We start from the raw sequence: 25,790 nt of genomic DNA, 5'->3' as shown, positions 1-25,790 counted from the left end.
TAGCTTAGGAAAAGTGTTTTTGAATTCTAGAGCCTGTTGTATCCAACCTATCTTTCATGATCCATCTGGAAAGAGGAAATGTCTGTAGAGATTGATGACAGCTAACAGTGAGTGAGACAGCACTGTTCCTGTTAGCTGTGGGCAGCTTTTATCCTCAGTGTAATGTCCATTACAACAGCTCTGTTGGAGGTAGTCACAACAGTGAAGAACACAGTGATGTGGCTGGCTTTTCTCAAGCCTTGAAAGACAGACATTAGAGGTGCACTGATTGATGGACATGCTTATTTTCCTGCATGAACAGAGTTCAGTCTTTATAGTTGTGGTGACTTTGAAAGCAAGTCAGAAAGGGTAAATTTTCTGTCTGCCTCCTTGAAACAAAGGAAAAATACCTAAATACCTCCTGACCTTCTTTCCTTCTTTTCAGTAGTTCCCATGGCTGTACAAATATGACATTGCAATTCCTTCTCTTTTAAGAAATTACTTTTTCTTTTTTTTTGGTTAATTTTTTTTTTTTTTTTGGCTTAATTTGGTTACAGATGTAGGATAGCCAAAATCCAAACTTGCAGATTCTGGTGTTGCTTCCACTCTATTGGAGGGAGACTCTTCCTGCCAGGTTGGTCTTGAACCCAAGTAATCACGTTGCATAATGACACAGCATAGTAGTTGAAAGGATATTCTTGTCATCTTACTAAAATCAGAAGGGCTTATGCATGTACCAGAACTGTTCTCCACAGAGACTTAAAAATCACCAGACAGATTACCAAAGGAAACAAAAAAACATGGCAAAACCCGTCCATCTCCCTGTAAATCTGGGGTAGGCAAAGACTATCAGGACAGTAACTCTTCTTTACATTGTCTCAATTTTACTGGAGGATTTTTAATATGAGAAATTCCTCATTGCACAGCTGTGAGAGAAGCACTGTTTGCAGTAGGCTTCTAGCTGGTGGGCTTTGCCATTCTTGGGCAGTTGAGCCCATACAGGTGACACACAGTATTCTTTGCATCTCAGTCACAACAAAATAGTAAGCATTGATGAGGACTTTTAAATAGTGTGCATCATTTGACTGCTGAACCATAACCTTAAAATCTTAATCAAATGAGAGATTTTGGCAGTTTTTATGTCCTATCAACATTTCTATAGTTAGCACCACACAGCACTGAAAGTTTAAAAGATGTAGAAATTCAGACAAGATGTAGGAAAAATGCATGTTCTTTGTAGGTAAACTGGTTTCTATCTGAACTACAGAAATGACCAGGTTCAAAACCCGAAGATGAGCACTAGGGAAGTATCTTATAAATACTTATTTGGGCATTTATTGCTATGTAACTGACTTGCTATGCTGTGGCTTTAGTTCACTTATGGTGAAGCTCATCCAAAGCCTCTGGGTCATATCATTTATGTGATACTCTGTAGGGACTTGCATGATGCACAGGCTCTCTTCTTGCCTCCTGAATGGGATAATTATTATAATTATTTATGTCTCTCTATCTCTCTGTGCATATATTTCACAGCTGTTATATGCTAGGTCTATAAGATGTAGTGTAGAGCAGGCTGGAAAAAAGCAATGCCACATCTCTTTTTGTTGTGTAGAGCTTAATGGAGATGAGTTAAATCAATTTTACAGCTCTGCTGTTACTACCATTGCTGTTCTGGCTGTATTTATTTAAGTCACTCTCATCATTAGGAGCTCTATGTGAACTATTGCCACATTTCTCGTGATGCAGAACAGAACAAAACACCTTCAGAAGTTTGCATGAAGTGTGTGAGAAGAACAGCACAAACTGACAGAGATGAGGACACAGGCAAACAGAGAAACAGATGGGTTGGGATCAGTTGATGTAGTCGCTGGCAGGTAAAGAGTTTGGAGGTCGGTGTAATCATAGGTGAGACTTCTAAGAAAATAACAAAGTCATTTTGCAGATACTTGCAGTGAACTGCAGTTTTCCTGAATGTTTCTTTCTGCTTATTCTGCATTCCTGCTACATTTTTGAGGGTGAATTCCAGGAAGAAGAAGACTGAAGCAGTTATTTTGGTGGTCAAAAGCAGGTTGCTTTCAGATTTATGAGCGTGTCCTCCAATGGCACTGTTTGACCTACTGATTTGGAGACTGGCTGAAATGACACTTGTCATGATCCAGTGGCATCAATTACTAACCTGAGGTTTCACAGCAGCTGTGGGCATTATTGCAATCTTGAGTCTGCAGAAGCTGTTGCAGATAGTCTGTGCTGCAGAGCAGCTCTGTCCATCTGTGTTATGCTGTTAGACCTTTTTCCCCCCACAGGATGAGTGTCAACAATAGGTTTTATTCCTAAAATGTGCCATCATGGCTTCCCAGTTGATATTTCTGTCATGTGAAGAGAATTTATTCATCAGAGCTTGTTTTCTTTGAAGGAGACAAATAATTGTATTAAATTTGAAAATTGAAACAAAGACAACAAATGGCACATAGGAAATTATATTTAATTTCACAAAAGGGGGATTTTCTTAAATATGAGATGAAGATGTGCTTTGAGTTCAGCTTTCCCACACATCCTTTTATGTCTCTCACTGCAACAGCAATAGTAGACTGATGTCTTGTGACACTGCAGAGGATTAGCAGGTTTTGTGCCCAGGTGGAAAAATTTTAATAAAAGCCAAGAGATTTATGCTACTTTGATGATGGTAACAGAATCTAATATAAATAAATACTAACATACAGGGTGTCTGGAGAGTCGCTGCTGCTTGTGCTATTATTGTGTCTTCAGATTCCTTACAATTTATGTTCTTTTAATATGCATTTTATTGAATTCCTTATAGCTGTTTTTAAAAAAATAAACAACTGTAGGATACAAGAGTGGTTATGTGACCAGTTGCTGAGATTTCTTTATTACAGCCCTAAAAATTAACTGAAATGCTCGTAATAAAAGTATTTGTTTTCTTCTTCTTTCGAGGTACCATGATCAGCAGGATGTTACTAGTAACTTCCTTGGAGCCATGTGGTTGATTTCAATAACTTTTCTATCCATTGGATATGGTGACATGGTACCTAATACATACTGTGGGAAAGGAGTCTGTTTACTCACTGGAATCATGGTGAGTGTTTTTGAATTTATTCATTGGATATGAGATTGTTTGCTGCAATTAATCCCAAAACTTGTAGTAGTCGTAGAGAAAATTTTATTTGATACCCTCGTAGAGTACGTAGACTCACTTGCATCCTTCTCATGGCCTTCATCCCATGGTAATAAAGGGTTTACTTCCTCTTGATGTAGAATTTAACATACGTGTAATGAAATACAGGAAAACAAATTCCACCATGACATAATTTTCATCTTCAAAATTTTAATAGAACCTTTCATTAAGTAGTAATAGATTACATCTTCTCAGTTGTCTTTGGACATGTGCAATTGGACCACTGCTACAATTCTGCTTTCTATTTCTGAGATCAGTTGCAAATCTAGACACATGCTGGCTTGTATTCTGATAAAGCATTTTACTTGTACCTGGTTTTCTGCGCTCTTTCTTATAATTTTGATAACATACTGTATGTAGTATTCCATTGCTTTAAGGGGATTTATGCAGTGCAATTTTTGGCATATTTGGAGTTTTTTTGGCTATCGTTGATACAGTGCATCACTTGCTAGGCCATGTCTGTTCAGTACACATTAATTAACTGTCCTGCATATGGGTTTAAGTTTTTCTGTATTAAACAGAATTGGTCAAACTTAGACAGGGAGTAGGACAACATATGAGTATGTATTACAGTGTCTGGGAAATCTGTGTGTATCTACTGTAAATAAGAAAAGCTCCTCATCATGCCATTCTTATTTGTATTGACTCCTGTATAAATGTGACTGAGAGGAGCACTGTATATCCTAAATATGACAGATAGGTATGTTTTCTGAACTCTTGCCACTGATCACTGATGGAGCTCAAGCATCTACTTTCTTTTAAAACAGAAATATTAGGATTATGGCTGAAAACAAATGGTAGCAAAAAAATTTCTCAGTTAAGCAGACCTTTGGAAAATCTGTTTTTTGTAAAAGTGCATTTTATCTGCAAAGAGTAAAATAGATTAATGCATTTTTCTGATGTTTTGCACTTTTTCCTTTTCTTAAAAGCAAGCAAACAAACTAAATGTCTAATAGGGTTTTGGGTCTCTGACCTTTACTAGAAAATACTTCCACTACATTTTTCTGGTAATGGCAAATGCATGGTTTAAAGGTGGTTATCTAAACTCAGATCTGCCATCTCATGGGTCGTGTTTCTTTTTTCCTCATTTTGAGCTGGATTTTGATACTTAAGAGAATGAAAAGTGGTTCTAAGTTCATTAGGAAAAAAGGAGGACGAGCAGGAGGTGTTGCCACAGGGATGGATTCAGAACTCTGTCATAATTTCCTTCTTTCTAAGCACTATTGAGAAATAAGAAGCAAACGCTTCAAAATGCAGGTATCAGATCATTATTCCTCCTCATTATCATGTCTGACTAGACTTTCTGATCAGAAGCAGCTAAATTCTAGGTTAGCTTGCAATGAATATGCATTCAAATTGTTCAGCACTACTGGCATTTCAGCATGAAAAAAAAATACTGTAACAAATCTTAGAAGCTTCAATGCTGTGCAGAAATGCAGTGAGAATTGATGCTAATCCGTGGGTTTCACTGCTGTTGGGATTGTGGTAGTGTAAATGGCAGCAGCATCCAATCTGTTATTTTACTGGCTGTAGGTAGCCATCTTATTTTGTAAAGATGAAAACAAAGTAAAAGCAAAGCCACAATAAGGGATTAATGCACATATTATTCTGCACGCCTGTGAATTAGCCAGATAGAAAATGAAACAACAAGACATTTTTGTCATTTTGCTTTTCACAGTACTGCTTACATTCAGATGCAAAATAATATGTCAGTTGTTTCTATTGCTTGGGTGAAAAAATTGAAGTACTGTTTATGTACCACTTACACGAAAAAACATTTCTTTTTCACAGCAGAAACAAGATATGTTCCTTTGAAAACTAAACTTGTAAAATGTTCTGACACCTTCATGTCTTTAATTGGTCTTGGCTCGTATGGATTTTTGTTGTTTGTTTTATGTTTTCAGGTTGTTGGTTCTTTTTCTGTGATTAAATATTCTGCAGATACTTTGGAACCACTGAGTCTCTGATCAGAGTTGCATGGTAATGAGTTTGGGATATGTAACTTTGAGAGAGACGCTCTTGACAAAGAAATAAAAGGGGCAGAGTCGCTGGTATGTTAAAACGTCTCTGGAAGCTTGACATCCCTAATTGCATTCTAAGAAATTGTCAGCAAAATGACTTTGGCAAATGATGATCTTTCAGAAGAAAATTACAGAGCAATGACAAATTCAGATCTTGGAATTACTCTTTTTCCTCTTTTCATATTTTTTATTTCCTGGTAAAGGATCTGAAAAATATGAAGTATGAAACATTGAATTAATAATGAACTATCCTGCAGCCTTACTTGTTTGAAGGTAATTATTTAAATACAGCCACTCTTCAAAAGCACCTCTTGAAGCAAGCAATTTGTGTTTGTTGGGGAAAAAGCAGGATATTAAAAGAACAGACTTGTTTTTTTTTTCTCCTATTTCAATGGGGATGATTAATAGTCTATTTAAAAGATATACCAGGATAACTGTGCAGTGATTGTGAGAAATAAAATCAAGCCATATATGCGATTTGAAGAGGAGGAATGTAACTCCTTAACATCCAGTAGCAAGTGCATCGTTAGGCTGGTGGGCAACCAATGCAGTGTCCTTCTGGTTAAGGCGCCCATTGGAAAAAAAAAAAAAGTAAAAAAAAAAAAGTAAAAAGGAGAATGAATAGAAATACTTATGAATGCAGATGTAGTGACACAGACCACTGTAGAGTAAATATTGGCTTTGCAAATCTGGTGGCTTCAGCAAGGCTCTTTTGGTGTCTTAACTCCAGAGAAGGAGGAGCCCTGGTACCACTTCTGCCTCAGGAAATGCTTTCTGTGAGATGGAAAATGGACTGCATGGGACAAAGGCTGGACCTTTAATGAAGATACTGACGCAGTGTAGTACAGAAATCGTGCAATGGGTCTATGCAGAAATAGTCTGTATACGAAGAAGTTAAACTGGACTGGCTACCTCACTGGATTGCCTGTCAGTGTCTTCCAATGAGATTTCAATAGGCTGTAGTTGTAGACTGTGAATCAGGTGAAGTACAAGTCAGATAATAAACATGTCATCTTCCATCTCTTTGCATTAGGTAGGCCTGCAAGAGAGATGGATAGAAATACAAGTGCCATCCTTGTTGTCAGAGCAGAGTATAGAGGAGGTGAGGAGACCCACACTGTCTTCACTGTGCAGTGGTTATCACTGCACATTCAAGCAGACCTCTCAGGTCCTGGTGAGCAGGCTGAGCTCAACTGCAATTGGAGTACTTTGTGCTGGTTTATGTATGCAGCATTTCCACCCACTTGATGACTTTATAGAGGCAGGGCCTTGGAGTGGTTTAAAGGAGATACTGGTAGGAGTAAAAAGAGGGGGCAAGTTTGAAAACGTTTGGGAAGTTGTGTAATTATTGACCAAGAGAAGAGAAGACTTTGAATGAATGAATGATCTCAGAGGATACTGAGAAGCACCACCAGGGCATCTACTTATATCAATTCATAATTTTTATGTTTAGAAAAAGTACAGTTGGTTCTTCCTGCTATATTATTGCAATTCTGTGGAGTTTGTAGCACAATTGTTGGCAAGTAACTTTTTTTTTTTAAATAATATTACATGTAAAAAATGTATGCCGGATTAAATAATATCAGTCCATTCTTATGACTGCAGATACAAGCAACTTTTGCAAGGACTGAGAAGTATTCTTTTCCTTTTGAACTTTATGTGGTGAGCTTGTGCATTTACTGTATGATTCAGAGATGAGGATGCAGAATCTTCCTGAAGGGCCAGCTGCCCATAGTTGAAAAGCAGACATGCTGAACTGGTAAGCCAAATTTATCCTGCCAGAAGAAAATTATGAGTGGCAAGGGTATGCAAAGTTGTTGGCTGCGGCTTGGATGAAGATTGCTTTAGGTGAAATAACTGTTCTTTCAGAGTCACGGCACGTTGTTGCCAAAATTGCAGCTTAAATGGTTCTGTTACTGAAAGGAACTCCAAATTATCCTATGAAAGAAACACTTTAAATATGAAGATTTTCTTAAATGTGATAAAGTTGATGTTTAATCTGGAACACTTTTAAGTAGCATCTTTGAACCCCTTTTGTCTAGATGAAGAGCTCCCACTTGAGTAGTTAGAAAGTAGTCGATGTGTTTATAGATTGTAGTGTCTAAATAAGAAGCTGCTTGATAGCAGAACTGTGTTACAGAACTTCTTATGGATAATGTACTAAAATTGTGCACATAGCTTCACATAATATTGCCTAACACATTGTGGGATTTTTTATAAAAAGATGATTCTTTACATTGATTCTGTGATGAGTGGCAGAATTATGTAATTTTTTATGAAATGCAGAAACGTGTTTTGATTTGCACACTTGTATACTGCTTGGTTGCTTGACATCTGACTGAACTGATAGAAGAGAGTCCTCATTTTATAGTGGCAGAACAGGAATAATAGTTTGTGTTTGCACTTAAAGGTTTGCTTAGAACATTTTGCACATTGATCTGGAATCTCTAAAATTTCTACCATTTGTATTGCTTGGTGGCAAAAGATTGCAGTGTTTTGATTAACTTTGTTGATGAAAAGCCTATGGGAGGAGTTAAAAACTGGAACACAGCTCAGTTTTTGTTTCCTTAAAAGTATAGAAAGACATATATGAGAAGCTCTTCATGCAAATTGGTAGTGTTTGGGGTCTATGTTTCAGGTATATGGTATCATTCAATAGTAAGTGATGTTAGGTTTCAAAAGAGACAGTTTCTGTTCCTCTTAAAATAAATAGAATGTAACTAGATAGTGTGTCAAGCAGAAACATAAAATGAAAAAGACAATTAAAGGTTTTTGCATTGTGCAGTGCAACTATTAAAAGTTTCACAGATCAGAAACTCTTGAGCTCCTCTAGAAAGAACATCTGAATCCCCCCATTAGAAGTGTATTGTGCTTATATGGCAGTGTTACGATGGTGGGAAGACTGAAGAGGCCAGCAGGTGTCTCACATCCAACCAGAGCCATCTCCAGCTGCCACAAAAGGGACCAGCAATACTGTTGCACTTCCAGAAAGCATATTTAAGAAAGAGAAAAAAACTGCTGCACAGGAGCAGATGAGAGTGAAATATGTGAAACAGCTGTGCAGACACCAAGGTCAGTGCAGAAGGAGGACAGGAGGTGCTTCAGGTGTGGAGCAGAAGTTCCCTGCGCTGTAGGAGAGGCCTGCCGTGGAGCAGGGGCTCTGAAGGTTTCCAACTCTGCCTCTTTCACTGCAGAGCAGGGAAGTTTGTGAAGTGTGAGAGGAGCTCTATTTCCCACTCATATCTCATCAGGATTTTTGAAGTTCATAGGCAGACAGTTACTAACTAGAATGAAAAGCAGTTGTCCCATGATATCTTCATTTTACATAAATATGACTGGAGCTGATTGTTGTAGAATAGATAACCTGTACTTTGTTTTGAAAGTATGTAAGTTGGTTTTGTTTCACCTGCAATAACTTCGGATTTAACACAAGACCATTAGTATACTTTTTTTTTTTTACATGTATTCTTAGGAGAGTTTGTATTTACCCTACCTTTTGGGCAAGAACATCATAATTGGGTATCATTCTGTCTAATGGACTAGTGTTTCCCATCAGCTTTGTAGGCTGATGAGCCTGCTTGTTAAGTGCAATGGGATTTTGTCTCCTTGCTCAGTAAAAAGTTTTTTTTTTTTCATGTTAAGTATGCAGCATCATGATTGCCAAAAGGGATTTTATGGCCACTATAGGTTTCCCAGGAACCCAGCCACCATAGTGCATTCAGTGACCAGACTCGTCTGAGTCAGCAGCACTGCTGTTTACAGGTTCCTTCTTAGAAGATTCTTAGAGATTGTCTTTCATGTCTCCAGAAGCCTTTCCCTGTACTCAACTTGCTTTACTGAAGATGACTTCACTTCATCCCCCATTGCCACTTCCCCTTACTGTGTAGGAACATTTAATCAATTGCAGTTATTTTTGTATGGCATGAAATTCTCATTACTTATTTATTGCATCATTGATGAAAACTTTACGGGCTAATGGGAAGTAGAGGAATCTGCTCATCTGCTGTTCATGGATGAAAGATCTATAATTCAACAGAATTCTAGCTGCAGTGCAAACTCCCCTGAAGACAATAGTAACCATGCAAATACTGAATATATGAAAACATAAATAATGCAAAACTATTTTTAGTCATATTTTTGACTGAAACAGTATAGTTTTTGTCCTATTACTCATCTTCCTTTGGTTCAGTGTTGCAAAGTTACACATCTTTCCCAGTGAACTCTGACAAATGCAAAATACACTCATGCAACACCTCTTCCATACCCTCTGTCCTGTGGATGGAGTCCTCCCTCAACTTTTGCATTGCTTGTTTTGGAGATTTTTTTTTTTTTTTACTTCAAGCAAGTTTTTTTTTTCCCTTCCCTTTGTGGTCCATTAATTCCACCTTCCAGAGAGCCGAGTGAAGAGAGTATCTGTTTAAATTCTTAAAAGCTTTTCATTTTATGCAGAGCAGCAGGAAGAATGTTGTGTCTTTTCTGGTGCAGAGCTAGATTTCCCACCAGAGCCATGTGTCTGCAAAGCAGACCTTCTCTCTCCCCCAGTGGATCCCAAGGGAAATGAGCAAGAAATGTTGCAGGTCTCTTCTTTCAGCTACAGGCAAGTATAGCAGGACGCTTTCATGACAACAACAGCACTAAAGACTGCACTTCACTTCCAGTCCAGTAAACCAAGGCTGCCAGGAGACCTTCAGCTGAAACACTGATACCCCATGTCGCTTCCTTTTTCACCAGTAGAATCCTTCAGGCATATGTGTTATATATATGACCTCCAGGCTGCTGTAGAAATTTCTCAGTTCACTGTTGTCTTGTAAATATATTATGGAACCTTACTGAAGAAAGAACCAACTGGAAATGCCAGATGCATTTACTTGGAGTGTGGGGTTTCTCCGAATCACAGCCTTCTGAACTGCTGTTGTTTGCGGTGCAGTTCATCAGCCAGTGTTAACTCTCCTTCTCTTAGACTGTGAAAGGGATAACAAAAGTAGCCGCCAAACATAACCCTTTAGTTGAAGATTCTTCAAGAACCTCTCTGGTTTTCACTGCAACAGCCCCCTTGAGGGCACTCATTGCAAGCAGTAGGTTTTATTACCTCTTAATCTGAACCCTGCCGTTTTGGCGTCACTGTGTGTTTTGTCAGTTGAGTGGTAGGAAAGGCATGATCTCAGCCAAAACTTCATAACCTCACTATCATCAGATCTGATTTCTGTCATGTTAATCTCTCTGGGCAACAATAGATTTTACCTCTAGCTGACATGGCTGTGTCTGCTGTGGTTTGCCATAGTGTACAATTTCCTATCAGAACTTGAAGCTAGCCAGCTCTGGACAAGCAATCCTGATAGGGATGGAAAGCTGAGGGTGAGCTGCTTCAATGAAAAGAATGATAGAGGGCAAAAGGCACATCCTCTGCTATATGAAAGAATGCATTAATGCATAAGCTTAGCAGGATCTAGAGGAGAAGAAGGACAGTCAGGTCTGGCATTATGATGTGTTGTCTTTAATGATGTTGGTTAATACCCACCATATTCATTTATTGTCATTTATAGTATTGCAACCCTTCAATACTTTTAAACATGTTACCCTATTGGTACTGTATAAAAATACTACAAAGAAGATACTCCAAATTCCTGAGCAGCTCAGCATCTTGGTCATGTAAAATGAATGGGGAATGAGAAGGTGGTATTAGGTGATCTTAGCATAGCAAGAATCCTTAGTATTGTTTTGTTTGGATTTGTAGTAATAGCCTAAAAAAGACTGGGATGCATGGTGGGGGAGGATGTAACTTGAAAGAAAACTACATGTTAGATTTGGGCTTTTTGTGGAGAAATTTTTCTTAGCCAAGGGACAATGCAAAGGATTTTGTCTGAAAAAGGGATTATCAGAACCACAATACATTGCTTCCATACTGATGAGTTGGAAGAGCCTAGAGGTGTAAAATACTGAAACTGAGGTTAAATGTTCCATGTATGATGCCATTGAGAAGGGAGTTTGCTTTATTCAAGCAGATGAAGCAGTGCTTAGAATAATTCAGATCTAAATACCAAGAGGAAAGTTTTAACTGTCTGAGCAGTTAGGAAATGCTGCAGTTTGAGGTCTAATGGCAAAGTGAAAGGCAGTGTCAAGTCACAGTTACTTTGTTCTGAATAGAATATTTAGGTTTTTTTTCAGCTGGTAAATTTAAAATATAACTTAAAATTCAATTAATTTCACCTTTCTTGTCTGTTTTTTGTAATAGCATAAGCTTTATGTCAAAAAGCCAGTGCTTGTTGACATATTGTATTTTTTTGGCTCAACTTAGTCCATGCTACCACTTTTTCAGTCATCAACTAGGCTTGTGAAACTAAGAAATAAGCCTACAAGTATTTAACAAGTGTGTAAATACATGTATGAGCCCATATATGTATAACCACGCACACTTCTATTCATGCAAATTTATTTTGATTATATGCAGTAAAAATAGCTAAGGAGATCTTTCCTGGATTATTGCTTACTTGTGTGAGCATCTAAACTTGAGTCGTCATTCTTTGTTCTGGATAGAGTAGCATGCTTAGAACATTAGATACAAAGAGTGTGCTGAAGTTGTCATACAGGACTGAGGCTATAAGGTTTGACAGTCAAAGGGTGTTCTGCACGGTGTAATGGTTGTAAATCTCATGCTTCGAGATTTTACTGATCGTGAATGCAAGTTTTAAATTAAAAAGAGAGATCTGATGATCAAAAGGAGAGATATGATGCCACTATGCAGTCAAATCCAGGCCAACGTTTTTTTTCAGCCCGTTTGAAAGACTGAGCATGTGTTATCTCTTTGTTTTCAGACTTTGTGCTTTGTGAACACCAGCGGAGAATCTTTTATATCAATCAAGCATTCGGAAGATCTGTGTCTGTCAATGCTAGATCTTTACAGCAATAATATAGGCTTCACTCAGTTCATTAGCAGAGTCTTTGTCATTTTAGAGAAGCCAATTTTCAGCTCATATCTTTTATGCTTCCCCTGGTTTGGTAGTTAAGTTTGTTCAGCTACCACGTTTTTTGTGAACCTAATCAGATTCAACAAGGGCAAATGCAAGGTGTTGCACTTAAATTGAGCCAGTCCCATGTATGCACAGCAAATTGAGAGCAGACCTATGGAGAAGGGTTTTGGGGTTCTGGTGAATGAAAAGCTTGATTTGAGCCAACAGTGTGTGCTCACAGCATGGAAGACCGACAGCATCTTGAGCTGCATCTCATGGAGCCCATCCGGAGTACTGAGTCCAATGCAGGAAAGATGTGGAGCTGTTGGAGGGGGTCCAGAGGAGGGCCACAAGGGTGATCAAAGGGCTGGAGCACCTCTCCTATGAAGAAAGACTAGGCAGCTGAGAGTGTTCAGCCTGGAGAAGAGAAGGCTCTGGAGAGGCCTCATTGTGGCTTCCAGTACTTGAAGGGGATTATTAATGGGAGGGAGACTGTCTTTCTGCACAAACTGATATGCCAAGAGGGAATGGTTTTAAACTGAAAGATGTTAGGAGATTTTTGTCACAGGGTGGTTAGGTGCTGGATCAGGTTCCCCAGAGATGTTGTGGATGCATCATCCCTGAAGGGGAGGTTGGATGGAACCCTGGGCAGCCTGATGTATTGCTTAGCAACCCTGCCCATGGCAGGGCGGTTGGAACTAAATGATCTTTAAGGTTCCTTGCAATCAAAGCCATTCTGTGATTTTTCTGGCAAGCAGAAAAATTCAAATAGATTAGTTTTTAAACTTTATGATTGCTGACTAGCTCTTTTTCATACAGCACGTGGAAGAAATGCTGGATGGTTAATTCTGTTTTATCTACTTGCATGTTTCTAGCAAATGGAGCAAGTTACCAACATGCTCAAACATTCATCATGCAAAATTTTTCTGCAGTTTTGAGAAACTGTGAAAGCTAAAAAGCCAAAAGGGGTAATTGCATCTAACGTGCTGCATGATTGCAAGAATCTGTTCTGGTGGTAATGACAACAGGAATCTAGTATTTGTCTTTCCTTGGCACAAACAGCTGTTTTGTACTACTTTGCCAGACCAGACTGTTTTAACCACCTCAACCTATTTTAGCATTCTTGCTGTAAGCAGGCAGAAATCAGATTATGTCACTGGAGCAACATTTGGCCAGTTATTCTGAGTGGGCCAAAAGATTTCTGTTTTTCCCTTTTTTTTTTTTTTTTCTTCCTATTGTATGAAATTCTTATTCTTTTGCCCGCAGAAAAGCGTCTTGCATGTTAGCAGCTCCCTCCTGCTATCCCTCATAGGAAGGAGACTGGAAAAGAGCTGTCTGTGGGGGGTGTAGGGCACACGGTAGAGAGCAGCTCCTGCCCAGACCTTGAAAAGCTGGGTGCATTCCTGAAGCCCTCAGTCCCCAGTGTTAGTTGTCTTTATACGTTCTGTCATAGAATGGGATGTGGGAATGCAAATGAGTGGCTGTAGCTGTCCCAGTTCTGCCCTTGTCTCATGAAGAGAGACTTCAAATGTATGACAGCTTTGCTCAACACAAAGGACTGGCAAGCAGAGGGAGAGGGCACAGCAAAGTTTTAAAGCTTGGGTGGAGGACAGAAGAGAAGCTAGATGGGGAAGTGCAGCAAAATCACAAGGGATACATTGAAGAGAGTGTTAAAGAGTGCTGTACCTTTGCAAGGTAAGAACTGACTGCAGAGATCAGGTCTGTCTGAGAGAGCAGGTGATTTTCCTGGAATGATCTATCATTGGAATGGAAGCTTAATTGGAGGCATTGTGAATAAGGGGCTCCAGTGAGTTTATTTTCCATTCTGTATGTGTTTAGTAGTGGAATTTGTATTCAGGAAGCTAGCTTCAGAGATGTAGTCTGCATCTTCTGGAGACAGCAAGGCAAATATTGGAGGAGAAAGAAACCGAGAAAACAAATTAACAAGAGAAATACAGAAAGTGGAAGGAAGTTCTGTGGCTGAAAATAGAGCAAGTTTGAATGTGCAACAAGAGACTGCTTTACACTAGAGAATAACTGATGCAAGTGTAACAACGCGTAGGTGGGACTGAACATGCAAGTTAAATGCAGCCTTATTTATTTAATGTGATTTTTACACTTAAAAAAAAGGAGAACATGTAGAGATTTAAAACAAGCAACAAACAAAAACCCTACAAACCCAGCTGATTTTAGTAATGATGTTCAAGTAGATGATACCTTGATTGTGTATAATACATGCTGTTTCTCACTGTGTGACAGATCGTTTTTACAATGTCCTTTCCAAGCACAAAGGACACCAACACCAAGTTAAAGAAATGGGTTTATCTTTACTTACACTTAAAGCAATAAAATAGTAAGTGAAATTAGACAGCAAGAACAAAACAAAGCAAGGTGAAATGAGACAGAAGCAATAGAACATGTCGAGGTAATGCACCTAATCATTACAATGTAAGATTAACTGCAGTGATTAGGAAAGAAACATCACCAATTGCCCTTAATACATTACCGTCATCCAGATCCACAGTCACTGGGGAACCCTGGTTACAGCAATGGTTTGGAGAGTCTTTCCCAGCAACTGGGATGTCCTATGTGATGTATCCATCCTTAGGTGAGTTCTCCAATTTCTCTGCAAAAGGATCCAGCTCTTATATTGTTGGATAAACAAGTTTCCACTGCTTCAAGGGCAGAAACATCTGGTATCGTTCTCCTTTTTTGGATTCCACCTCAAGCCTGGCCAGTTCTCAAGGAGGAACCAAGGGAGTTTGTGTACTTTTTAAAGTTGTGCCTTTTTCAGGCATTAAATACCATGCTTCTAAACAAGGCAAGGTTAATATTCTCATAACATTTTATTTAAGCTACATCTCTTTCTGATGAGACGTTTTATCTAAGCTATGTTTCAGTAATGATCAGATAGTGCTTGGTTGTGAGGTTCATCTAGAGGTCAGCTTTGGTGGAGATTATTGTTAAGGTTTTAATATTCTTCCCATTAACCCCTTTAACCACTCCAGTGCCCCCCCCCCCCCCCCCCCCCCCAAAAAAAAAAAAAAAAGACCCCACAAAAATTATAATGGTAACAAAGATACTTCGCTTGGACACTAGGAACAAAAGGAACAAAGGAACTTGGACGCTAGGAGCATGGATGTGTGCATATGCAATGTGTATGCATACATACAGGCAGCACCAATTAGGAACTTGGTATTTTCTCTACCCAGCTTTTACTAGATGTGTTGTTTACGTGTGCTGTTTCAAATGGTAATAAGCAAAGCAGAAGTATTGTAGGAAAAAGTAAGTGAAGTCTCCAGAGAGCAACTTAGAACTATATTAAAATGAATAAATACTGCATTGATAATACGTTTATTTTTGGCCCATATAACAAATTCTAGGAAGCTTGTGTGTGTGTGTGTGTGTGTCCTAGATGCTCATCTAATCCTATTTCATCTTTTGCAATTGCTGTAACTTTGAGACAGTTGTTAAGAGCAGGGCATATTTTGCATTTCTTTACTAACATTGTGGGTTTTGGAAGATGTTTTGTTCACCAGCCTCCCTTTCTTATGCACTAGAAATGGGATGTCTTCAAATTTTTAACCACTGGAGGAAAAATACAAAGCAGGACTTTTAAATGATGCTGCTCACTAATTATTTGGATGCTTTGACAGTTTACCAGCCTGTAACTGCTGACTTTTTCTATTACTTTCAATAGAAATAGCTGTAGCATCTTCAGTGTATTTAACAGGCTTGAAATACCTGATGCTTGCTGTATTTCTACAACAAAGGAGAAACTTCCACTAAAAACTCTGCAAAATGCAGTAGTAACATTTTGGGGGTTTGTTTTATTGTTTTCAGGGTGCTGGGTGCACTGCACTGGTGGTAGCTGTGGTGGCAAGGAAGTTAGAACTTACCAAAGCTGAAAAACATGTGCATAATTTCATGATGGACACCCAGCTAACTAAAAGAGTAAGTCACACTTTATATTCACAACTGAAAAGGAAATGTATGTTAACTTACTTTTGCATTTGTTTTAAGTGGTCTCCTGCTCCATTCTTCTACTGGACTTTTTCATAATTGTGATTTCGAAAGGAGGAAGTCGAATGCTCTGAGCTTTTCTTGGAATTGAGGATAAATGCAGATTTTTGATGATTTGAGTATTCTTCTGTGGAGGGTCTTCCAGCTGTATGATAATTGGAGTAAACAACAGCAAAATATGGTGAAACTAGAGAGCTATATGTTAAAGAAATGCAAAGCATAGGAGAAGAATTTATAGCTAAAATAGGTAAAATGACTGATAAGTAAGAATTTCAAGCTATGCAGGATATTCTTTTAAAAAAAAAATCCCGATTCATACCTTGTGAATGAGGCAGTCTTTGCAACTGCTTGGTGTGCTCAGCACAGCGTTCATTCAGCTACATACAGCAATGAAGCACCCTGAAAGATGCTTTGTAGATAACAGAAATACGTCAAAAGCGATGGTTTAACAAAACGAAACAAAAAAGACTTCAGAAGTTGTTAGAACTCATTAAAGAAACACCAATTTCAATTTGTATGAGACATTCCTATTTTTTTAATTCACGAATAACATCTTAGAAAATGAAAGAAGTCCATTATAGAAGAAAAACAGGTCACTGGTGAGGAAACACAAAAGTGAGTAGGAGCTACAGACAGCTTCAGTGCTTGCCCATGGTGAGGTAAGAAGTTGCTGTTTGGAAGATCTGATAGGAATATTTTTTCATTGAAACCGACAACTGAACTCTAAATGTCCTGTAGGAGAAAAGAAGGCTTTGCAGAGATTGGCCAGATTTGGAGCCTAGTGTTCACTTGTGCTTTTTAAAGCTTCTCCTGTATACCTTCATGTAAATCTAATTATCAGTCTCATAGTGTACCTGAGTGGTGCTTTGTAGCTTCAAACGCATGGCACTCAAAGCAAATGAAAAGCAAACAAGTCTGAGGTGCACGACGGATTACTGGCCAGCATTACACAGACAGTGCAGAGGTTTCCACGTCACCTGAAGTTAGCCATATCTTCTGGGAAAACTGCAAGGGCCAGGCAGAGGTTGTGCAGCAGTCTCTAAAATGTGACTTAGCTCCCACTGAAGTCAAGCCCAGGGTTCTGCAGTGCACATACAAGGTGGGAACCTCCTGCTGGATGGAGCTGCTGCTTTGCATTCCTACAGTGCCATTACCTATGCAGTGGCTTACTTTGATGCCGCAGCAACTGGCATAATGTACAGTTGGAAGGAGAAAATATAAAGATCAATAGCCTTTGCAACTAACCTACTAATTCTGTTAATAAATACTGCACTGAAATTCTCTGTTGGTTGTTTTCAGTCGTTCTTGAAGGTAACGGAGGAAGGAACTGTGGGTACTCTTTAACATTTTATGGAAAGTCTCTTTTAAAGAAAAAAAAAATCAAAACCCTTAAGAAACAAAACATTGTCTACATTAATTAGGGAGTTTTGTTTTTTTTTTCATCTCCTCTAAGAATGGTAAGAAAAAAAAACACGACGGCAAAATGTAAACAACAAAAACACGCTCAAGCAGCTCTGGATGTTTAAAAGGCTGTAAAAACTGCGAAGAGAAAGAAGGTAATAACAATACAACAAGAACGAGAAGAACTTTATGATCTGATAAAATATTGCAGTGAATTACCATGCAGATAATTATCGGTATTTTCTTGCTGTAATTTGTATTGCCATAAATGCCGGGTCGTACAAGCTCTGTTAAAGAAGGACAGGTGATTCTCAGATGCAAAGATAGTTGGTAGCATTATTGTAAGTAACAACACAGAAATTGCTCAGTAGTGCCCTTGGTCCAGCTTCTGTTCTCTGCTCTTTCTGCTGCAGCTCCTCCATGTACCCATTTCCCATGTTTTGGCAGGGACATAATAAAAAAGCAACAGGAAAACAAACAAACAAAAAAAAAACATGACATAATAATATTTTTTGTCAGGTTGGTGTTTTTCTTTTATTAAACAGGTGAAAAATGCAGCTGCCAATGTACTCAGGGAAACATGGTTAATTTATAAAAACACAAAGCTGGTTAAAAAGATAGACCATGCAAAAGTAAGGAAACATCAGCGCAAATTCTTGCAAGCTATTCATCAGTAAGTACTATTTTGTTTTGGTTTTCCTTTCCAGCTATTTTCTCTCCCTTTTCCCCTTCTTTTCTCTGTTTCCTTTAGTTTCTATTTCCTATGCTCTCTTTCTCCCTTTTCAGAAAATATTGCTCTTGAGTTTTTTATTTGAGAATGACAAAAATAAGGTTTTACTGTATACCTGCTTTCAACAGAAGGTATGTTAACTGTGTATGCCCAACGCAAGTTAAATCAGAGTTGTTTGTAGTTTTCTTAGTTTCCCATGCTTCCTGAAATAGCTAAGACATATTTGTCTTTTGCCACTGTAACTGTCCTTTGCTGTTATGTATTTGTTTACAGGTAGTAAGATACAAGCTACAACAGATAGAAGAAAAGAAAAAAAAATCATTTGTAGATTCGGTAATTTCAGATCAGAATGAAATAGTTGAAGAGAGGATATCAGTATTGATGTAGTACTTAATTAAGAGTGTGCATCAAGCTTCCTTTTCACAGCTTAACAGCAGTTTGCTTCTGTTTCCTCAGTAGAGGAGGTCAGGTGTTGGTGTGCAAGGTATGAACCCAATACACAGAAAATTATCATATTCCAACAGACATTGTACGACCCTTGAATACCTTTGCTGTAATTCCAATGAGTTCTTCCTCCCTAATGAACTCCCAAAGGTTTGCAGACAAGCATGAGAGCTGTGAGCAGTAATATAATAATGCCAGACTTTAAGTATTAACTGAAATTCATAGTATGTATTTGTCATAAAGCACATAAAGCTCAACAGACCTCTGTGATGATTCCATTACTCTTTGGATCATATCGGGGGTCAGGGGGAAGAGGCTTTTGTCCCCAGGAACCACAAATTCATCATAAGGAATGATCAGCACCCATGCTACTATTTATCCATGCTGCTCGATGTCTGTATCCAGACTGAGGAAGCCATTTGTTGTAGGGCCTATGAAATGGGTTTTCTGAGATCCTTGGGGAAATGTGGATCAAGTGTTTAAGGTTCATTTTGAACTGATATTTTGATAAGTTCTCCCTGTGAGTCTGTGTGAGCCAGCCTGCAAGGAGAGTGCCCATGTGATCCACTTCTGTGCAGTGAAAAAGGATTCCTGGCTCATCTTCCATGAGGCAGAGAAAGAAAAGCAAGGTTTCCTTACTTCCTATTGGTAAATATAGGCTTACAGACATTGCTTCTCAGTTTCATAACAATGTTTTAAATGAATAGGTAGTTAAGCCTTGAAGGTATTAAGCATTCAATAACCTTGATTACTACTTCATACTTAGCAAACTTGCGGGATTATATGTTACTATGCCACAGATACACTTGAGGCAATGGAAGGACTGCAAAAGCTGAGACATTCTTCTCATAAGTAAAAAGTGTATCAGCCTAGTTGAGTTATCCTTTTCAGCTTAAAGGACTGGGAGGCAGGGAGAGGGCTGGCTGGGGTTTTAGGGTAGAGGATGGCATGTCCTGCATATCCTTTGCTGGACTTGAATGCCTTATTGCAAAGATTATTCCTTAACATTTTAACCTCGCTATTTCTTGTGTGTATGTGTGCGTGCACTTGTATGCAAATAAGAATCTAAAAAGCACAGCAGGCTCAATCTGCAGCTCATTCGAACTCAGAAGAGCTTCATAGTCTGTAAACTGCTGTCCTGCACCTGCCTTAAAAATTCATTAATTGGGTTGGGTGGAGAACATGGCAGCAGTAAGTTTCTTCCTTGCTGTGCCAGCCAAACTTCAAACAGGTGTGTTAATAATCCATGTAACTCTGCCCCTTGGCACTGTGTATCCCATTGCAAAACGTGTTATATTCAACCACAAAAATTTTTTTCAGTATGCTAAGGAATGCCTCATGGATGAAAACATTGCTCTAGCAGTTTGCTTCCCTCTAGCTGCAGCTGAGTAGCTGAATGTGATTTATTTTCTATCCCTGTACATCTCTGAGCTTTTTTCAAGGGTCCAAGAAATTCATGGTAGAATATGGCTCTCTTCTATCTTTATGGATTCTTATTGTTTTTTTCCTGGTCCACTTCCTTCAGCTTTCCAATCATTTGGCTGAAGATAGGAATAAAACAAGTGAAGCTTCAGGGCCAGTTTCATACTTAAAACCAGAGCAGATTATGATAACAGTTTCAAACTCACAAGTTCAGTCCTAATATGGTAATCTCCATGGCTGGCCTGGATGATTTTGCTTTTCATGCATACTAAATAAGGTGAAAGTCTTATTATCATAGTAAACAATAATATATTAGAAGCCACTTTTAAAATACTATGACTAAGCAAATGTACAGATGATAGTCAGTGGGAAGGTTTGAAGTTTCCTTCATCATAACTTCACCTGTGGCAATTGCTGGGAGCAGTGGCAATTCTCTAGTACTTCTCACCTGCTGAATTGAGCTCACTGTGCTCATCTGGTTGTTTTAGTATCTTTTACAGTTTTTTTTTGTTTTTTTTTTCTTTTGTTTTGTCTTTTTATTTCAACAAAATGAAAATAGAGCTCGGAAGTAAGTTTTATGAGCTATTCCTTTCTAAATTTGCAGAATTTACCACTGTCTGCATGCAAAAAATAGAGTTTTATTTGTGAACTTCAATGGTCTGATTGCTGCCATGGAAACGCGATCCAGAATCATGATCTTTTGCTGTGATAAGTGAAGTTTATAAAGTCAACATGTTTCGTACTTAAAGAATTTAAGAACAACAATCTGACAGCTTTCTTTATATCTGGCTGATGCAGCTAAAAACTTGCCATTACCTAGGGATACATGTTCTGAGTTGACTGTGGTTAGGAATTATCATGTTGGTGTCAGCTAGCACCTTTTTTTATTTTTTTTTCCCAATTTCTAAATGTGTTCAAAATTCTACAGTTGACATGCTCACTTAGCAAGTAGAGAAGGAAAGCAGAAAACACGTGCTCTGCAAATACTGGGAGCTACTGAAACAGCAGGATTGCCATTCTCTAGTCAAATCATTACATACCCACCTATTGCTAGTTATTCTCTTCTGAGACTGTAATGATACATGTCCATATTTCGGAGATGCCTCCGTATTTTGGTTTCAGAATAGCTCCAGTTCATAAGCCTCTGAAGGCACCATTCCTACAATCTGAATTAATGTTGTGCTCCAAAGGAAGCCTTCAGGGAAAGGCTTCTGGAATGTCAGTTTTTATGCAAGCAGTTGGAGTTACTTCACTTTCTTTCTCAGGGAGGTTAGCCTAGATATTAAATAAATATGTGCTACGTATCAAGCTACAGGTTTGAACAAAAAATTCCCAATTTTAGAGTATTTTGAAGAAGACTTCTCTTGACATCTACTTCTGTGTTTAGGAGGTCATTTGTAGCCATTTCCCCTGTGGGAAAATTAAGCATCACTAGAAAGGAGTCCAATTATGCCTCTAGATTAAAATAAAATAACTTTAAGCCCTCACAGAAACATACAGCTGTTGAAGATGAAGAATGTTGTTTAGTTCCAGAAAACTGGCGAAACAACTCTGATCCCACTGCAGACTTCAGCAGTTTTGTCATTAATTTTAAAGGGGATCCGAATTTCCACGTTAGTGTTTAGAGCACTTAGAGGCCCACAGAAAGGAAGAAGAGTAACTCCTTTGCAGCTGCAGAGGGTGAGCCACAGTGATACGGGACACTTTGGTGCCACTGCTATGAGTTGAGTTCTTGTTTATACAAAAACAGGTTTATATGCCTGACTGAAATCATGTTTGCTTTATAAGATACACTTAACCTTGTAAGTTGCACGATAATTGGGAAATAGGCAGGGCAGCTAGCAAATCATATGCCACAGAATGCTGCCAAGTTATTTTCGTTTGGTGAAAGCTATCAGATGGTTATCTTGGTTGCCCCATAACATCCTATAGACTGCATGGCACCTTATTGTGTCTTTCGTAAATCAGAGTATTATTTTTTAAAAAATGCTGTATCTTGCAGCATTCAGCAGAATGACTGAAAGTACACAAAATTCTTTGCTGCAAAGCACTCATGTTTGCACAAGAAGTTGTTCGTTTGTGAAATTCACACCTATAAACCACTCCTTTAGGAGTTGATCTAAAAGAAATATTTACTTTGATTCAGGGAACCTATACAAACGTTTGTATATCTTTCAAATATTGTGCATAACTAATTAGTAGTAATGCACATGGCTAGGTATTAAAGTGAAAAACATTCTTCTTCTTGCATACTTTCTCACTGCTCTAGTTTAAATAGTACCCTGTAAATGTATGTCTAGTGTGAGTTTAAAATGTAAGCATATTTAGATTCACAAGTTATGTAAGAAAATTAAGCGTATTGGCAAGTGTGCTGATTATTTAGCTGCTAGTCAGATGGGAGTTGTGTTTAAATGAATGTGAAACTCACTTATCACTGTATTTCCATCAGGTTCAAACACCTGCCAACCCAATCCATTTCCGACAGAACAGGGCTAATACCTGTATCTAGTCATGTAGGCATGGGAAGATTCTTGCTTACTGCAACACTGATGGAAAAAAAACCAAAACAGTTGTTCTATGTTTCTTCCTATATCTACTTGTCACGATACTGAGGCTTTGAGGAATGTTTTGGCTTTCTTTCATGTAGTCCGGATAAACTGTTACCTCCCTTTTTGAATTCAACTTTAATCATGGCAAACGGTTTTCTCAAGGACATCACATTTCCTTGCTCTTTCCTTTTTTTGTGGTGTTGAAGAAGCATGCTTCTCATCGTAGCAGGCACATGAACGGTTTTGACTTTACACAAAGTACTCAAGGCATTGTCCATGCAGTTACTTGTTCTTGTGAGTTTCTTGCATGCTTTTTAGAAATCCTTATGTGATCTCTCACACGCGTCTGACTTGAAATTCCACTTTTTAGATTAAGAAGTGTAAAAATGGAGCAAAGGAAACTGAATGACCAAGCCAACACTTTGGTGGACCTGGCAAAGGTTAGTAGGCTATTATTCTTGTTTTAGTATGCATCCTTTCAAAATGGAAGAGTTTGCAAATGCAGGTACTGTTGACAAGAGTGTGGGTATGTTGTGTTTTTTTTTTTTAAGGAAATGAAGGTATGGATTTGTTTTGGGTTTGGCTTATTAAATGAAACATCTTCTTTGTGCCTCTGACCAAAATTTAAATTCTCTTTTTTTTTTTTTTTGGCTATTTGAAAAAGAGGTGAAGAGGGTGACCCTGAGAGCTGATGTGACTGCAGTGGTTGTGGTAAATACTGAACTGCAGCTGGGCCTTAGCAATGCAATCCTGTGTATTGAAGAGGTTTCCTGTCCAATGAAAGTGACTTTACCTTGAGGAATCATAGCACACAGGCTCTCCCACCGAAATTAACAGTTTAGTGTTTATTTCTCCTTTATTTTAGAGAATCACCTGACAATTTGAGTTAATGAAAGTACATTTCACTCTACTGCTTCCTGATAAGCAGCTGATAAGGACTTTTCAGAGATTATTTAATGAAGAATGCTTCACTTTCAGGGATTGTGTTGGTATCTTGAAAGGAAGGGCAGAGAAATGAGTTGTCTGCACTCATCTGAAGTATTTCATACTTCAGGCAGTCTGTCCTTCAGTTAATTTTTATTCTCTTTGGATGGTTTGTGAACTTCAGCCAGTTTGTCTGTTGAATTATATGCACTTTTAGTTTTAAGTCTAAACCTCAATTTACAAGATGGTGAAATTCAGTATTTTTGACCACTTACCTGCCTCGCTTGCACAAAAAAAAAACACAAAAGGAAATGGAAAATAACAGACAGTGATGACCTCTGTGACGTAAATTCTGCACACTGTGACATTTTAAAGTTCATCCTGTATAATTCCCGTAGCCACCTGCTGTTTTTGTAGAGGGAAGGTGAATAGGAGAACACAGAAGTGGAGGAGTACGCAATTCAGTTGTACTCCTTGCACTGCAATTCAAAGCCAGCCCACTCAACTACTGTTACTACAGGCAGTATAAGAAACTTTGGTCAATTTAAGGAGAAAACAAATGAACAAAATTTGTGTTCTGCTTAAAAGAACGAAAGCTTTTAAGAGGAAATACAGTAGAGTCAAGGGGTACAAAGCTGCTTTGTCATGCTTAGTCTTATGGCTTACACTACTGACTTTGTTCACGTCTCGTTATGGTGTGTTTCTAAGCACCTGAGCTTCTGAAGATAGGCCTGGTGTTTTATCTAATTCATTTACATTTTGACTTTCAAAGTGCTTCTCAACACACATTACATTTCTGTCAGCAAATGCAGCAGCAAGTTTATACTGAATGCTAAATAATTTTATTCTGCAAGTGTAATTATTTCACAAGGCTACATCTTATCATATTTTTCTTTTATTGTGTGTGCGTGTATGTCTGGTGTGCATAAGTAGATTTTACTGCATGTTAGAGTATTTGCAAGATCTATCTAAACCTTTGTTTACATCCTTCTGCTTCCAGACTCAAAACATCATGTATGACATGATTTCTGACTTAAATGAAAGAAGCGAAGATTTTGAGAAGAGAATTGTTACTCTGGAAACTAAACTGGAAACCTTAATTGGTAGCATCCAAGCTCTCCCTGGACTGATTAGCCAGACGATCAGCCAGCAACACAGGGATTTCCTTGAGGCTCAGATGCAAAATTATGATAAGCATGTTACCTACAGTGCTGAGCGATCACGATCTTTGTCAAGAAGAAGGAGATCCTCCTCCACAGCACCACCAACTTCATCGGAGAGTAGCTAGAAGACAATAAGTTAACTGCAAAATAAAGACTTTTTGCCATCATATGGTCAATATTTTAGCTTTTATTGTAAAGCCCTATGGTTCTAACCAGTGTTATCTGGGTTCTGATGTCAGAGTCCTGGAAACCTGAACACAATGTTTTAGGCCAAAACGAGTGAAAACTCTTCTTTTTTCTTTTTTTTTTCCCCCTCCTCCTCTCAGATGCACAATGAATGCACCTATTATTGCTATATTACATTGTTCCTCCTGCGATTTCACTGACTTTTTATTCATGCATTTCAAACAATCTTTACTTACTAGAATATACAATATAATAAAGAAGTTAATTTCTGCACATTGTTTCTTGATTACTTGAACTTTAACAGTTTTTTAAAAAAGCTCACAATCACAAAGTCTAGTTATAAACCTTTAAGAAACAAAATTGAAGCATAATCATTATCCCTCAGAAGTAATACTGATTCTCTAAACTTTGCTTGCAGTGGAGGGGGAAAAAAATCTGTGTTCATCTAACAGTGTGCTGAATAATGTATAGTCATTTTAAAAGATCAACAACAGCTTCAATTTCAATGGGGATTAATTAAAAATATAGTTTATCCTAGAAAATGAATTATGGAGTGTGGTGTCTTTTTTTAAATCCTTTTAGAGTTTTTGTACACACGGCCATAGGTAATATATACATACACATATGTATATGAAATTAATTATGCACCACAAATAGCAAAGAATTTTTAAACCAAATATTTGTAAAGCTGCTGGTATGCAAAAAGCAGATGTAAGGTCCTGCGAATAAACGCTCCTACTCTCATAGTTGTGCCAGGTAAGTTTATCCAGAGAGGAGCATCACTTTTAAAGTGGAAGTCTTCCATGAA

General features: G+C 38.2%; 1 protein-coding gene across 3 annotated transcripts in view; it reads left to right on the top strand.

Moving 5' to 3' along the window:
- The window catches only part of KCNN2 (potassium calcium-activated channel subfamily N member 2), a 71,902-nt gene extending 46,374 nt beyond the window's left edge, over positions 1-25,528 (top strand). For 2 of the 3 annotated variants that reach the window (XM_048932088.1, XM_048932090.1), the window contains 5 exons: positions 2,932-3,073; positions 15,984-16,094; positions 18,110-18,237; positions 23,080-23,149; positions 24,634-25,528. In XM_048932088.1, coding sequence (XP_048788045.1) covers positions 2,932-3,073; positions 15,984-16,094; positions 18,110-18,237; positions 23,080-23,149; positions 24,634-24,921 — 739 coding nt within the window. In that variant the 3' untranslated portion in view covers positions 24,922-25,528. The remainder of the gene's footprint in view (positions 1-2,931; positions 3,074-15,983; positions 16,095-18,109; positions 18,238-23,079; positions 23,150-24,633) is intronic. The other variant, XM_048932089.1, reaches the window with a different exon arrangement.
- Positions 25,529-25,790: the final 262 nt, after the last annotated feature.

Source organism: Lagopus muta, chromosome Z, assembly GCF_023343835.1.
Source record: "Lagopus muta isolate bLagMut1 chromosome Z, bLagMut1 primary, whole genome shotgun sequence".
NCBI classification, from domain to species: Eukaryota; Metazoa; Chordata; class Aves; order Galliformes; family Phasianidae; genus Lagopus; species Lagopus muta.
The sequence above is the reverse complement of the archived record's forward strand: the minus strand, read 5'-3'. Positions and strand labels throughout refer to the sequence as shown.